This window comes from Erinaceus europaeus, chromosome 4, assembly GCF_950295315.1.
Source record: "Erinaceus europaeus chromosome 4, mEriEur2.1, whole genome shotgun sequence".
In the NCBI taxonomy this organism is placed as follows: Eukaryota; Metazoa; Chordata; class Mammalia; order Eulipotyphla; family Erinaceidae; genus Erinaceus; species Erinaceus europaeus.
Window position 1 is genome coordinate 35,753,282 of NC_080165.1, and position 17,280 is coordinate 35,770,561.

The 17,280-nt window shown below is 37.6% G+C and overlaps 1 protein-coding gene across 1 annotated transcript; it reads right to left on the minus strand.

The window, feature by feature from the left end:
• Positions 1-761: 761 nt before the first annotated feature.
• On the minus strand, positions 762-12,661 carry GPX5 (glutathione peroxidase 5). Its single transcript, XM_060190882.1, has 5 exons — positions 12,578-12,661; positions 4,533-4,686; positions 3,267-3,384; positions 2,557-2,656; positions 762-1,063 (listed from the first exon to the last, which is right to left on the minus strand). Exons 1-5 carry the CDS (start codon positions 12,599-12,601, stop codon positions 857-859), a joined length of 603 nt encoding a protein of 200 aa, XP_060046865.1. The 5' UTR covers positions 12,602-12,661; the 3' UTR covers positions 762-856.
• Between the last annotated feature and the right edge of the window lie 4,619 nt (positions 12,662-17,280).

A 17,280-nucleotide genomic window follows, 5' to 3' on the forward strand; every position in this document is an offset into this window, starting at 1 on the left:
AAGTGCAGGTGGCACAAAGTGCAAGGACCAGCATAAGGATCCCGGCTGGAGCCCCTGGCTCCCCACCTTCAGGGGAGTTACTTCACAGATGGTAAAGCAGGTCTGCAGTTGTCTTATCTTTCTCTACCCCTCTCTTTCCTCCCCTCCTCTCTCCATTTCTCTCTGTCCTATTCAGCAACAAGGACAACAATAATAACTACAACAATAAAACAACAAGGACAACAAAAAGGAATAAACAAATAAATATTAAAAAAATTAAAAAAAGAAAGTTTTTGTTCCAAAGTACAGACATGGAAATGCCACTCTGTTTAGGGTACCCACTCTGCTTAGGGCTTCTAAAGGAAAATGACAGATTAGCTAAAGGGTGAGGGATCCTGGTGGGGTGAAGACTGATATGAAAAGTTAGAAGCTGGCAATATGTATTTTCTTAATGGAGAAAACTGTTATGTGGAACCCAGATGATATGGCTACCACTTCATTGCTATTTCCACATCTTTACTGTTAAGAGGAAGGGGAATCAGAATGTCTAGGGGTATTCTTCTTTATGTTATTGTGGCCAACTGAATCATTCTCATGGAAAAATGCTTTTTCCTTTGATGAATATGAATTGTTAAAGACATAGCGGAGATCTTAGGATTTCCACTCTTGTTTTTTACCCACATACACTTGTAAGGAGAAACAGCAGTGACTTTCTGAATATAAATCAGCTTGATAGAAAGTGGAAACTTTGATAGCAGAGAGGTCATTTAATCGAGTGGAAGTCATTTAGGATCACACTGTAGTGAGGAGATAGATTCTTTTTTGAAGAGGTCTTCAAGTAAGAAGTAGGCTGACTCTTGCCATTAGCTCAGCCTTCTTATTTAGTTTTGAACTGCTTCATGTAAGTCAAAATATCTGATTTGACTGTATTGACTGCAGTTTGATGGTACCAACGCATGACAGGAACACCGTCAGGTCCCACCAGGAACTTCTCAAAATTCCAGCGGATGTCATGAACCTTTACAGGTTCCCAGGATATGTTTTTAAGTGAACCCAGCAACTGAGAGGGGTGAGGACAGGAATGCTAAAGCAAGAGACATTAATAAGAGAAAGAACAATATCATTTCTGCTCTTGGATGTTTCAAGAAAATTTCACCCATCCCCTTCTATTTCTACTGATTTTGCTATCTTGTGATTCTTAATAAATTCTGACTTGCAATCATGCTTCTTGTCAGCACTAAGAATGCTGTGGATAATACAGCAAAAGCCTATTTCCTCTTTCTGTTTCTCCCTATCATCTTATCACTAGATAAAGTTGATCTAGTAAGATGCCACTGATCTAGCTTTTAGTTCCCCTTTTTGCAGAGTGAATGGTCTAGATTAATGTTAGAATGTGGTCTCCCAAATTTTAAGCCTCTGTAGATCAGTAAAAATTCAAAAATATCTTTGAGAAACAACATAGGTCTAGGAACATTTGATTTTACCAAATATTTACAAAAGTAAAAAATACAACTTAATTTAGAAAATAGTGTAAAAAAAGAAAATATTATTGTAAGAATAAATCAGATATGCATAAGTATGAATCATGTAATAAAAGGCAGCCCTATAAACCAGTTATGTATGCAACTTTCATTACACTGCCTTAGTTTTTTTTTTATATTTATTTAATCCCTTTTGTTGTCCTTGTTTTACTGTTGTAGTTATTGATGCCATGGTTAGATAGTACAGTAGGGAGAAATAGAGAGAGGAGGGAAGACAGAGAGGGGGAGAGACCTGCTTCACCTGCTTCACTGCCTGTGAAGGGACTCCTCTGCAGGTGGGGAGCTGGGGGCTCGAACCGGGATCTTTACGATCATTCTTGTGCTTTGTGCCACAGTGTGCTTAACCCACTGCACGACCGCCCAACTCCCTACACTGCACTATATTCTTTTATCTATTAAAGATATATAAAAATTCAAGATGGGCCCGTCTTAGCATTAGTCCAGTATTTTTAAACAATTCACTCTGGTAATCCTCAGGGACCTTTTTGCTCTAACCAGAACTCTGGCTTATGGTGGATGCAAGGGACTGAACTTGGAACTGTGGAGTGTCAGGCAAGAGAATCTCTTTGCATAACCATTATACTATCTACTCCTGCCCTGCGCTGACATTCTTTAGCTCTAAAAGTCAATGTTTTACAAAAGGTGCTTTTACATTATCATTTATAATAACATTATATCTACTGATATCTGTGTCTCCTTCCTACTATAGACTTACCAAGAATCAGGGAGTATGCCTTACTCATCTTATATTCTTATTATTTATCATATTCCCTTATAAATGCATCTTGAATGAATAAATTAATGAATGTTAATGAGCAAATGAAGGTGATTTCAATAAAACTTCTGTATACAATCCTTTCCAATACAAAATCAGAGCTTCATAGATAGTAACAGATTAAACCACATCATTAATCTAACCTGGAGATCTGTCAAAGAGTCCAATTCCATAGCATAAATGAGTCCTTGGGCCCATTTCTATAGCAACTCCGTGCTGGGAATATCAGCCAAAAAGGGGCTATGTCATTACTTCACTCACCTTCAAGAAGGTGAAGACTTTTTGTTCATTTTCACCATTCACATCCCCTTTCTCAAAAAGCTGGAAATTAGGTACATATCCTCTGCCTGGACGAACATACCTGCAATGAATCATAATGTTCCAAGGAAGCTCCACAGAACAAGAGAGGAATTTATGACAGGCACCGAAATTTGAGATCAGGGGAAAGGGCAGAAAGGGGCGGAGATATAGTAGACAGAGAATAAGATTTTTGTTTCTTTTTTCTTTTTCTTTTTTATTTATGGGAAAGATAGAAGGAGAGAGAACGAACCAGACATCACTCTGGCACATGTGCTGCTGGGGAAAAAAATCAGGACCTCATGCTTGAGATTCCAAAGCTTTATCACTGTGCCACCTCCCGGACCACAAGATATTTTTGTTTCATTGTTTTCCTTTGGGCTCCATGATTCATTTAATTTTTCTCTGTTCTAGAACCTATTTTTGTCCCTTGTACTATTTTCACAATTTCTGTGTTCTTGGTTTGCCAGAGTTCATATAGATCTAATACTCAAGGAGAGGAGAGAGATACTAGGAATTTTCAGATTCACATCAGAAGAAGCCAAAGTTAAAACTTATTTGTAGATGCCACTGAGCCAATTCACACCACCCACCCACACACCAGGACTTCACCTGTATGAATGGGTGTCTGGAGAAGTGGTAGATTGGCATTACTATAGGGCTCAGTCACTTACTTCAATCCTGGAAGGATCTCTGAGTTCTCTCCTGGTTCTTGATTTCCAAACTGGTTGCAGGGAAAGCCCAACACAACTAGGCCTAATGGCTTCAACTCCTCCTGTAGTGCATTCAGTTCTGTGGATAGAGAAGGGATAATATGGTGGCCTAACTAGAGACCTTGACTTATGTAGAGAAAGATGGACTTCCTAGGAAATGTCCATTTTTCAGAGGAGAAAACAGAGATCTAGAGAAGGAAAAACTTCTAGATGGGAAAATCCAATTAGTGGCAGTGTTGAAAGTAGATACAAGGTATTCACTTAGTCTCTCTCTCTCTCTCTTCAAAATGCAACATAATTAAACAAATAAGCTCTTATTGGTCAAATTTAAGAAGTGTATTTGTTTCTGCTATAATCCATTATGCTCACTATTCACTGGCCTTAAAACCTCAAGTCCAGGAAGATGAGTATGATACAATTCTTCCCTGGAAAATATACGGAAAGAAAGAAAACAACAGTAAAATGATGAGTTGAGATTGGAGGAGGGGTATTTGCCTCCTCTGCAATACTCACTCTAATCAAATGCAACTCTGGTTTTGCAACCCATTGCCTTCTTTTTTTTAAAAAAGAATTTATTTATTCATGAGAGAGATAGGAGGAGAGAAAGAACCAGATATCACTCTGGTACATGTGCTGCTGGGGATCGAGCCTGGGACCTCATGGGTGAGAATCTAATGCTTTATCCACTGCATCACCACCCAGACCACTTGCCTTCTTTTCTCTATCTTTGTAAGTTACCTATAAACCCTGGAAAAGTCTCAAAATCACCAATCTTTTCTTCTGTATTTACCAAGGAGATTTAACTCTTCAAAAAGGATCCTAGTTATCAGCTATCTAAAAATTCTCTCAGAAATCTTAGGAGCAAAACATAGACAAAGTATTGAGAAAGGGTCAGCAAGTACTTTCTAATAATAAAAATCCAAACAGTAAATATTTCAGATTTTACCTATCTGATGCTCTGTCATGATGAATCCTACAACTACTTAACTCTGTCTTGTAGCATAAAGTCAGTCACAGATAATGTGAATGAATAGGCATGGTTGTGCTCTAATAAAACTGTTTCCCCAAAACAGGCTCACCAGATTTTTTTTACTTTTAAATATAAGAGAATAAAGTCTCATGACCATAAGTATTTTTCAGGTACATAGTTAGAATATAATCCCAGATGAGACTCAGGACATACTCAGCTAGCAAATATAATCTCAAGACTTGGAAGTGAACTCTTACCAAGATATTGAGTTGTCAGACCACAGTAGGTAGCCACATTGACAAAAAGGACATGCTTGCTGGCGTACTGCTTGAACTGAATGCGTTCCTTTCCATTGAGAGTCAGGGCATCATAGTCATAGATAGAACCTTTAATATCTTTGTAGCAATCCATCTAGAGGAGCAAGAGAAAAATAATTAGTAACGGAAGTCTGGCGGTAGTGCAGCAGGTTAAGTGCACATCTTTCGAAGCATAAGGACCTGCTTAAGGAACCCGGTTAGAGCCCCCGGCTCCCCACCTGTAGGGGAGTCACTTCACAAGCGGTGAAGCAGGTCTGCAGGTGTTTCTCTCCCCCTCTGTCTTCCCCTCCTCTCTCCATTTCTCTCTGTGCTATCTAACAATGATGACATCAATAACAATAAGGGCAACAAAAGGGAATAAATAAATATTACAAAAAAAAAGGCTGCACTTAAAAAATTAGTAACAATTCCTGCTATCTTTATGATCTTTTAAAATATCCAAATAACAATGCATATATTAACTGAGACCTAGTAATTAAAGCAAGAGTTGTCTAAGATATCAATGACAAGACTGAAACTGAGGTCTTAAAGCTTGAAAAATAGTGTCTTTTTTGAATAATAGTCAACTTGTTCTTTCTATTATCCTGGCAGAGAGGCAAGATGCCAGGCAATGCTTGGCTGAATGCAAAAGAGCAGAGGAAAGTTGGAAGTAAGAGAGTTGAAAGTAAGAGAGAAAAACATACTGCCCTTCATGTATTCATGTAAATGAGGCTACCTGACAGAAAGCATCTTGTCTGTGAATGGAAGTTTTTTTTTTTTATTGTGTCTATGTTTCAGGATTATCTAGTTACTGCTGTAACTAGACATACTGCTGTAACTAGACATTTCAACAACTTTTATTCCATTACCAGCACAGTGGAATGGAAAGATCTCCGATCTGGGAATCAGAATCTAGCTCTATTGTTGAATTTCTGTGTAGACCTTGGAAGTTCTTGTTTTTGTTTCATTTACTTGGGATTTCTATCAGATCCTCAAGGAATTTTCAGAATCTAATGTTAGTCATGTTTCAAATAGTTTTCTCTCTCATGTCACTCTCTTACTATATGATGGTCTTACAAGGCAATACCATGAAACTTTCAACTTTTGCAATTTCCATGAAAGGAGATGGAGCACTCATGGTCCATGTGCAAGTAGCTCACTGACAACTGACAGCATTCAATTTATTTTATCTCCACCCTCATTCCACTAAGTTCTAAATGTCTAATAACTGCCTTCATCATCAACTCACTCTACCATGTTTCTTATAAACTATGAACATGTTTGCATATGTAACAAATAAGTTGTACTTGAAATTTTAATTTTTCTTTATAAGGCACATCTTGTCTTATCTGTCCTCTGTCTCTATTCATCCCATGAAATGTCCATGAAATATCTGGATGTATTGTGTCAGCAGTGCTCTTCAGCAATCCTAATCTTTTTCCATAGAGTAATGAAATTGCTAAAAATTACCAATGGATTCTTCGGAGTACAAAAAAAAAAAAAACAATTATGGGAGTCGGGCGGTAGCGCAGCAGGTTAAGCACACATGGTGCAAAGCTCAAGGACCGGCCTAATGATCCTGGTTCCAGCCCCCGGCTTCCCACCTGTAGGGGAGTCACTTCACAGGCAGTGAAGCAGGTCTGCAGGTGTCTATCTTTCTCCCCCCCTCTCTGTCTTCCCCTCCTCTCTCTATTTCTCTCTGTCCTATCCAAAAATGACAACATCAACAACACTAATAATTACAATGATAAAAACAACAAGGGCAACAAAAAGGAACTAACTAAATAAATATTTATAAAAAAAATACATGCCCAATCATCCAGTGAGAAAAAGAGACAAAATTGATCAGGGAAAGAAGAGATAGACATACATAATTTTTTCATAGTGATGTTTTATATATTATGTGTTAGGTTTATTTATTTGTATTATTTTTTGAAATATTTATTTATTTATTCCCTTTTGTTGCCCTTGTTTTATTGTTATAGTTATTATTGTTGTTGTTATTGATGTTGTTGTTGGATAGGACAGAGAGAAATGGAGAGAGAAGGGTAAAACAGACAGGGGGAGAGAAAGAGAGACACTTACAGACCTGCTTCACCACTTGTGCTCCAACCAGTATCCTTATGCTGGTCCTTGCACTTTGCACCGCCTGTGCTTAACCTGCTGCGCTACTGCCTGAGTCCCTTTAGATTTATTTGTATATTTTTTGAAATATTTATTTATTCCCTTTTGTTGCCCTTGTTGTTTTATTGTTATAGTTATTATTGTTGTTGTTATTGATGAAACACACATAATTTTAACAAGCGAGATTCAGATTTAATCTAGGATTAAAGTAGACCTTCTGGAAATACAATGGATTAAGAAGAATTTTAGTACAGCATCCTCTGCCCCTGCCCAAAGCAGAAGAAAGTAATACAAAGCCAAACGAAACTTTTTCTAAATTTATAAACCCACAGATTTTGACATTGGCACAGCAGATTGTGGCTATTCAGTGTTCACTGTTGAGAAGAAAGGTACTTTCTATATGTAGGATAATAATACTAATTTTCCTAAAAGCATATACATATATAAGCTGATATGTGTATAAAGAGAGTACTACATGAAATTATATTTATCTTCAAGATTCCATTTTCTTTCATTTTAAATTTATTTTTATTTATTAATGAGAAAGGAGGAGAGAAAGAACCAGACATCACTCTGGTACATGTGCTGCAGGGGATTGAACTCGGGACCTCATGCTTGAGAGCTCAATGCTTTACCACTGCACCACCTCCCGGACCACAAGATTCCAGTTTCTTAAACTTGCCTTTTCTTCTCCCACCCGCTCCAGCTTCCCAGCTACAGCAATCAAAATTACAGAAAAATTATGTTTGCTACCAGGATGCAGGATTTAGAGAGGCTCTGAACTTGAAGACTCCTTTTCACTAAGATTTAGTTCAGATTAAGATTTTTTTTTAAAGTATAGCTATTTATTTATATATTTTAATTTTTTTTTAAATTTAGTTGTTTTACCAGAGCACTGCTCAGCTCTGGTTTATGGTGGTGAGGGAGGTTGAGCCTGGGACTTTGGAGCCTCAGGCCTAAGAGTCTCATTGCATTACCATGATATTATCTACCTCCACCCAAGAAATATCTTTATTCATGAGATTCATAGCTACTTCAGAAGCCTGAGTAGGTATCACAATCAGCAGATATTCAAGTCCATTACAGTCAGTAAGCACTTTGTGGGTGGGTTCCATCCACATGCTTCAGTTCAACCAAATACATGCATGAATCTGTGAATATGGAATCTCAAACAGAAACATTCATACATAAAGAAAAAAGCACAATTCAAACCAAAGTTGTTCAAGGTCAGCTGTGCTTTTACTCTCTCCTAATGTAGATACTATTACCCACAAGTTTATAATGAGAAAGCAGAGGTTGAAAAGATGGAGTGACATATTCAAGGCAAAAAAATGTTAACTCACAGTGTGAATGAGAGCTTACTGATCTCTGACTTCATGATTCCCCATCCTGCTTCCATACACAATTTTATCAATAGAGTGATTGAACTGTGAACTAGGAATAGATCTGAAATTAGAATTCTAAGCTCCCAATTTCTTTTTCATCCTATTTGAGATGCCTGCTTATTTTTTGTAATGTGATGTGTTCTCTTCAACTTTATCTAACCTAACAGCTTCCACATTAGTGTCCTCCTCCTTGAGTTTCTCATCTGAAACACCTCAGTTCACCCTCTCCTTCTAACTCTATTTCCTTCTGACTCTGATGCCCACCATTGTCTCATGCCTTAGACCAGCACTGGCACAGATGCTGAGGTGATTAATGGGCTATCAAGGTGATCTTCACTTGGAGAAGGAGAGGAGAAAAGAAATTCTTTTTATGCCACCTATATTCAAACCAAGGAATTCCCATTTATAAGAGAACACTCCAGGAGAAGAAACAAACAAATAAAGATGTGAGGGAATCCATAAAGAGGTTATTAGGTCTGCAAGAAGGACTGGAGGGAATGATCTAGGAACTGGCTTAACGATTAACCATATTTTAACCCTGCCCATTCTCTGAGTCACTCACCTTCATCTTCTCAGGCTTTGGACTTGCCCTTACGAAGCTAGCTATGAGAAGAGGAAAAAGATAAGAGGCCTTTAAATACACAGTCATGTTTAGTATTTAAAGATCACTAGTCCGAGAAGTTGAGGTCTTGGGCACTTTGATAGCCTTTTGATACCTTGGCAGGGACTAGCTCAAGACTGTGCAGGCCAATCAGAGGAAAGCAAGGCTATTTAGGGCATGAGTGGGGCCAGAAGACTAGAATTCAAACCACATCCTCACCTACACACACCCCCAAGAACACTCAACACTCAGATATGATGAGAATTCATAAATTCTATCAGAATTATGGTAAAGTGACATAAATTTCTTCAGGGGTCTTGAAAACTATTAAGTGTTTTCACTGATTATATATAAGTGTCTGGGTGCAGATGCAGCCTTGCAGACATTGCAATAAAGTCAATATAAAAGGGATGACATAGACATTCCAAATGTTGTATCCAGCACCATTGTTTTCACCATCTAAGTTTAAAAATAGCAAAGGATGGACCACCAAAGATTCATTGCAAGAAGAAACTGATGCTGAGTGGGGTAAATTATTCACAATTGTATGTAAATAAAGTACATTAATACATTCAGTATACAAATGTTTCCAGGTGTTTAGAAGTCAGTCAGGAAAAAAACAACAAAAAACAACCCGACAGAAAAATAAGCACTAGACAGTAAGCCAAATGGCATCTACAGTAGCATAAAATGTTCTCACTCAGCAAAACCCAAAGAGATACAAACAAGAAAAATTTTGCATTTTGCATTTTGCATTTATCAGATTGGCCAAGGTTAAAAGGAATGCTGGTACCAGTTGTTCTGGTATAGGAAGTTGTTACACATTAAGTGGGGGAGCAGGAACTACAGATGGTTTGCCAACTTCCTGGAGCATAATCTGACATCCTCAATTTGATTTTTTTTTTTTGAAAGTATAAAACCTCTGGAAAACTTTTTATTTTGAAATACTTACCCATTTACAGGAAATTGCAATAATCCACTCAATCCCCTGGCAGCCCCAGGGGTCAAGAAAAATAACGAAAATGAGATATTATTCCTTCTAAGAAGAAAATGTTTGACTTATCAATGGGCTAAAGAACTCCCACCCACTTAGCAACAGTTCTCAATAACTGCTCGATAGCTTTGGCTATAATTTGGAAGAACTTGATACATGGTGCAGAACTGGAGCTGTATCAATTGCTGAGCTTCTCACATAAATAACATATTTCATCTCCATTATTATTATGGAGAACTGACCAAGACTTTCTGTCCTTGGTGTACAATACACCTTTAACTTTTGGATTTCAAATGCTAAGGTTGGTGTTAATCATTCTCCTAATTTTATCATTATTTGTCCTTTTAACTCCCTAGTCTTGTATTATTTATTATTCATACATTTTGATTCCCAGTTTAAACTCCCCTTCCCTCTTCCCACTGATATAATGTGATTAGTACTCTATTTTTTGTATTCTTGAGAAAATGTATATATTCTTCATCAAAGTATTAACTTTTTGGAGGTGAAAACAAAAACAAAAACAAAAACAAACAGGGGCTGGGTGGTGGCGCACCTGGTTGAGCGCATATATTACAATGCTCAAGGACCTGGGTTCAAGCTCCCAGTCCCCACCTGCAGGGGGAAAGCTTTTCAAGTAGTGAAGCAGTGCTGCAGGTGTCTCTCCGTCTCTCTCCCTCTCTATCACCCCCTTCCCTCTTGATTTCTGGCTGTCTCTATCCAATAAATAAAGATAATTAAAAACCAAACAAACAACTGCTCAAGAAAGGAAAGTGGTGGTTATCACATCACCAAGGGGCTTCCAACGAAAATCCAATTTATGTTGGCCAAAGGCTCTGGGCAGAAGAATTTTACTATTAAAAGAAATCATGTAGATTCAAAAAGATGTGAAGGAATCTCAATCTGATTACCAAAGTATTCTTGAATCACAGACTCAAACCACTAGGAAACAAAGCCCACCCTCTAGAATGTCTCAAACTGCAAAGGGGAAGAGTAGAATAAAGGCTCTTTAAAGAGCACAAAAAGGCCACGCCATTGGTGGAGAAATCTCTGAAGCAATTTTAGCATGTTGTTCTGTGTCTGAGCTCTAGGTTACCATTTTAAGAGTAAACAGAAGGAAAAATCTTAGTTGTATGTAGTGTATAGTGTTAGGAAAGGGTGAGGGAAAAAAAACTGCATAAGTGAGTTTAGTATTGAAGAAACCATCTTTGAAGTAGAATTACATTGTTCAGGCATTTCCAGAATTGTGACTACCACAATAATAACTACGAGAACTGAAATTGTTGTTGCTAAGTCCTTAATAGCTCCAAGCCAATAATTATAAGAGAAAGCTATTTCTGATGCTGACTTAGCACATTCAGATATTTCTGTAAACCCCATTGATTTGATGTGGGGCCTACATTCAGCATAGGTGCCTGTGGAACCTCTGCATCCCTGTAGGTATGCACTTGCATTCTGTGGTCATGGCTAGGAACATACCAGGCTGCACTAATTTCATGAGCCATCTTTCTTGCATGGTAGAGTACGTTGCTCAACCTTCCTTTGGAGAATGCAACAGTCCCTACCATTGTTGATCCACACTGAGGGCAAGGTCTTATAGGGGCTCACAAAGGGGTCCATTATGTTGCTTCCAGAAAATGAAGAAATATCCTGAATTGACTGTTGATAACAATTTTTATTTGGATAAGGTAGACAAGGCAAGTGAGATTGGCATTGAGGAAGAAAAAGAGAATAGAGAGGGTGAAAATGAAGAACCACCAGACAATGCCAAAGAGATGGTGAATTTAGTGATGGAGATAACCCAATAAGTTGCACAATATCTAAACTTTTAAAATTGACAAGCAGCAGCCTAGACCCAGGTCTGAGTATCAAGCTATTGGGTAATTTATACATTAATTTCAATGCAGACATACTATACTTTAATAAAAGAACTCTAATACAAATCAAGGAGAAGAAAAATGAACTTTTGTGGAAAGGTACCATTATACCTAATTTTGAAGAAGGAGAAGGAGAGGAGGAGGACAAGGAGAAGGGGAGGAGAAGAAGGAGAGGGAGAGGAGGAGGAGAAGGAGAAGGAGGAAATGGAGGAGAAGGAGGAAAAGGAGGAGGAGGAGGAGAAGAAGAAGAAGAAGAAAACTGCTATATCTCACAATATTGTGAATTAAAGTGTCAACTTCAGAAAAAAAAAGAAGAAAAAATTAAAAGAAAAAGGAGGTGATAACTGATTTGGTATGGAAGTTCCAGAACTGGCAGATGAACTGAAAAAATATTTAAAAGCATTGAAGATATGAGCTAGCATGGACCTAAAAAGATTTCACAAGAAAAATGATAAGGATGGCTTCCCCAAGTCTTTCCAGGTTGGAACCATTGATGATAATCTAGCTGTCTTCTACTGTTCACAAATTATCAAGAAAGAAAAGAAAAGAACTACTCTGGAAGAACTGCTGGCAGACTGGAGTTCAGGAATTCAGAAGGTATAACAAAAGGAAGTACTCAAGAGATAGATCAAGGCTGAAAAGACAACAAATGCAGCCGGAAAGAAGTTTCAAAAGAAATTTCACAGTTATGACTTGTGCTACAGATCTCTCATATCTCTCCCTTATTTATTATTTAATAAAGGTGTTTTGATATCTAACATTGTCACATAAATTAGTCCTGTTTATATAGGGATTTTATTTGGAAAAAAGTGGATTTGAAAGATAAGGTCATTATAATAGAAGACCCACTTATGCTTAAACTCTATGAGGGGAAAATGTGGAAAAGAACCTCAGTTAACTTAAGATAATTAAGGTTTTTGTAAAATTCTCAATACTTGTAATTACTTAAAAAATGAGTTAGTAGATGTTTAGGCTGCTGGCATATTATAAAATATTATTAAAAAGTTAGGTTTAGAGGGATAACTTACATGAATAGTGTGCTGCTTTGCCATGTGTGCAACCCAACCACATTGAAGGAAACTTTAGTATTGTGGTCCTTTTCAACTCTGTCTCTATCAAAAAGAAAAAAAAATTAATCACTCATATTTTGGACCTCAAAGGGTTAATGAAATATTTGGATATGGTGTGATATTTAATTAGCTTTAGACTGTGCAATGATGCTCTTATTGTATTAATATTTAACTTTAGGCTTAAATTTAAGCTTAGCTTTGGCTTATAATGATGTGGGACCTTTGCTGCCTCAAGCATGAAAATATAACCGTTATACTATATCTCCTTTGTTATACTCTGGTTTCTCTTCAGATCACATAACTCTTTCGATTTTTACTATATCTCCCTTGCCCTACTAATACTTTTTGGTTCCCAAACATTCCCATTTTTCTCTCTCAAAGAGGAGGAATAGCAGGTCGGAGGAATAACTTACTATGTAGGCTCAAGTCATCAGTATATGAGAATGCTGTATTGGGTGGGCGGACCTCTGGTGTTGTGTGTCTTTCTGAAAAAGTAGCTGGGAGTGGCAAAATTATGCATACATTAGGCCTTGGCTATCAAAAACAGACTGGAAAGTTGGCAGTCTTCCTAAGGCTGCAACAAAACAACTGATAAAACTTGCTAGATGATTGTTAAGGTAGTGTTAGCTAAATCTAACAACCAGTCCCCACCGCCAGCTCTGCATGTATCAGGTTTATACAAAAGCTGCCTTGATCTTCCTGAAACTAAAATCTGAGAAGGACTTAATTCTTGCTACTGGAGGAATCTGGGCATTGATGAATTATCTTGAAAAACAGAAGTTTTTTTGTTACCTCAGATTTCTGATCTTTTCTCAGAGGTCTCTTAATATATGGGGAGGAGTTCAAAATAATGATATTTACCTCTACAAAGCTCCCAAGGCTCCTCAGGTAGCCACACAAATTTCCTGCTTTATGGCACCTCCCTGACCACAGATGCTAACTCTCTTGTCCTCCTCCTGTCTATTACAGTTTAAAGGGATTAAAGTATCAAGTTTCAACTATAATGTACTTCAATTTCTTTATACTTCCCAAGCTGTGTGGACTTGGGTAAATTATCTTCTGTGTTTCTGGTTCTCATTTGTAGAGCTGAAAAAAATAATCATGCACTTCACAGGGCTAATTTAAAAAAATAAAAGAAGTAATTCATTTAAACTCTTAGCACAGATCCTGATCCAAAGCGAACATCCATTGTTAATTCAACAGATAAAAAGAATGATGCTTAGATTTTTTTAAAAAAAGTTTTACCCAAAGTTATCTGTTTAGTATGTTTTCCAAGAGAACATATGTATGTGACTTTATTTAGAGTAGTCTACAGTACAACACTTTAAGCATACATAAAATATAGTTCACAGGGGGTTACAAAACTACTTAAGATGTAAACTCATGAGACTGCCTAGTTGATAAGTAGTGTCAGCAGTCCAGAGATTTCCTTGTAGTTGTCCACTCACAGGGAAGAAAGAGGCCCTTCACCTCAGCGACAGTCCCCAACAATTTTTACTAAAACCTAGGCTTTAGGATCACCAGTACAGAGACCAGAAAACACATCAAACTGACTCAGTTCAATGTCCTAAATGATAGTATATTGGGTTATAAAGGAAGGTAATTCAATTATTGCTGAGAAACAGTCTACCTCTCTACCTCCAGAATGAATCATAACTTCTGACACCAAAATCTGATATTTTTTGTCCACTATTTGTCTTACTTGAATATTTTCCTGAATAATGTGTACCTTGACACCTAAGATCCCTATTTCATAACTCTAAGATTTTTCCCTATTCTGCATTGCAAGTGTATGCCAGAATATGTACTTCTAGCTCTGTCATTTAAAAGTAATATTATTGGGAGTCGGGCTGTAGCCCAGCGGGTTAAGCGCAGGTGGCGCAAAGCACAAGGACCAGCATAAGGATCCCGGTTCGAACTCCCGGCTCCCCACCTGCAGGGGAGTCGCTTCACAGGCGGTGAAGCAGGTCTGCAGGTGTCTATCTTTCTCTCCTCCTCTCTGTCTTCCCCTCCTCTCTCCATTTCTCTCTGTCCTATCCAACAACGACAACAACAATAATAACTACAACAATAAAACAACAAGGGCAACAAAAGGAAATAAATAAAATAAATATTAAAAAAAAAAAAGAAAGTCTTTAAAAAAAAGTAATATTATTATGTTTATAGGAAACTTTTTTCTTTTTTAATTTTTTTTATTTATAAAAAGGAAACATTGACAAAGCCATAGGATAAGAGGGGTACAACTCCACACAATTCCCACCACCAGATCTCCATATTACATCTCCTATCCTGATAGCTTTCCTATTCTTTAACCCTATGGGAGTATGGACCCAAGGTCATTGTGGGATACTGAAGGTGGAAGGTCTGGCTTCTATAATTGCTTCCTCTCTGAACATGGGCATTGGCAGGTCGAGCTGTACTCCCAGTCTGCCTCTCTCTTTGCCTAGTGGGGAGGGGTTCTGGGGAAACAGAGCTACAGGACATATTGGTGGGGTTGTCTGTCTAGGGAAGTCTGGTTGGCAGCATGCTAGCATCTGGAACCTGTTGGCTGAAAAGAGTTAACATACAAAGCCAAACAAATTGTTGACCAATCATGAATAGTGCAGATGAAGAGTTGGGGGGGGGGGGTCGTCCATTTTGTAGATATCCAGTAGGCATATTTTAGTTATATTCCAAAGGGCCTATGGCTATATTAGTTTTTTTTTTTTTTTCCTTTTTCTTTTTTCCCTTGAGCCTGAAATCTGATATGAAGGTGGATCCAAGTTATTGTCTGGGGAGATGATGTCATGGCTGTAAAAAAGGACCAGAAAGCTGGATCAGGGAAGAGAGTAGCTCCCTAATATGGGAAAAGGGTATAAATATTGTTGGCTGTAAAGTTTATAGGAAACTTATACTTCACAAACCTTCAAATCAATCATTTAATTGAGCTTTCACAGTCAGTTATGTAAGTAGGAATGCCATTACTTACTTGCATTTTCAATAAAAAGGAGGAGGACAGGAAAAAAAGTGGAAGTGACTTGGGCAAAGCCTCATAGTAGTGTAGACCTAATCTAAGAGCTCGGGCTTATTTCTAATCACTTTTCTCTTACTTAAGAGTCAGTTCCCCATAATAAGTATATTTGGTGATGGAGGTAAATTCTAGAGAGCTCACTTTCCTTCTGCACTTAATTTTACTTCATATGAAACTAATCTTCTTTCCCAAACATGATAAAGCTTAGGATTTGTATCTGATCTAGATTGACTGTGACCTTGAGTTTTCATTGAGTTATTTGGCCCTGCCACAGTATTTTGAAGATCTGTCACTAACATCAAGATTTTCTCCTTCTCTAATCTACTCCAGGAAGAACTGCTTTTTCACAATTAGGATGGGAAGGTGAGAGAGGAAGGATTTGTACCTCATGAACTATTCTCATCTATTACTCCTGTCTTAATGTTCAGGGGTGGGCATGGGAGAAAGAACTCTGTGTTCAAATATAACCACAGAAGTTTAGAACTATTCAAAACCAGTTCCTTGCCTCCCTGGACATTTTATGCAAGTTTGTGGAAGATTTTGTTGTATACCTAGCTTGGTCTCCAGAGTGAGTTAGCAAGATTGCATTACTAGATGTTCCCACTTGAAAAATTTCTACTCTATACCTCGGGGCCTTGTTATTCCTAAGGAAAGAATAAATTTCTCACATATTTAGCATGAAAACCATCATCATCACCCAATAAGGCTGTAAGACATTGGGAAAATATATCTATGGGATTAAGTTTACCCTTAAAAAAAAAAGGAAGTTGGTACCAGGTGGTGGCACATCTGGTAGAGCTCATAAGTTATGATGTGCAAGGACCCAGGTTCAAGCTTCCATTCCCCACCTGTAGTGCTATAGCTAAAATATATAATTATAGTTTATTTATTTTGTGTGTGAGAAAGAGAAGGCCAGAGCATCACTCCAACATATTCAGTGTTAGAGGATGAAACTAAGGCATCATATATGAACATCCAAGGTCATACCAGCTGAAGCACCTACTTCATCACTACTTGATGGTGTCTTCTCTAGTTATTATTTATTTAATTTTTAATAGTGATTTCACAATGGGCTTACACGAGTGCTAGAATGGACTGACAAAATGGCTCACTTGAATATTGTGCTACTTTGCCGTGTGCATGATCCAGGTTTGAACATGGCACCTATTGCATTCAAGGAAACTTTGGTACTGTGGTCACCTTCACTCTCTCTGTCTCTCTGTCTACAGCTTTGACTATATATAATGACAGAAGTATGTGTACATACTGCAGCTACCACAAAGTTCTGTGTGTTCCTTCCCCCTCCCCACCCCACCCCCCAAATTTAACCATCATAGTTCTCACCAAAATCTTAGAAACAGATCAACTACTATTTTTCCTTGTGTTTTTGCAAGTTAATAAATTAACTTTAATTCTCTATACTATACTTATGAGTAAAATTGAGGGTTTCTTTCTTTCTTTCTTTCTGTGGAGCACTGCTCAGCTTTCGGCTATGGTGATATAGGTGATTGAACTTGAGACCTCAGCGATTAATCCATGAAAATCTTTTACAAATTCATTATGCTATCTCTCCAGCTTACTTGATAATTTCTTTTTCTTCCTAAAAATTTTATTTATTTATAAGATAGAGACAGAGAGAAATCAAGATGGG

Coding starts and splice junctions, on each gene's coding strand:
- GPX5 (XM_060190882.1), bottom strand. CDS start 12,601: ATGGCAAAGCAGCACACTATTCAT. Junction 2,657..3,266: donor GAGATCCTTCCAGGATTGAA/GTAAGTGACTGA, acceptor GATTCATTGCAG/GTATGTTCGTCCAGGCAGAG. Junction 1,064..2,556: donor AAGTCTTCACCTTCTTGAAG/GTGAGTGAAGTA, acceptor CTCTTGCTTTAG/CATTCCTGTCCTCACCCCTC.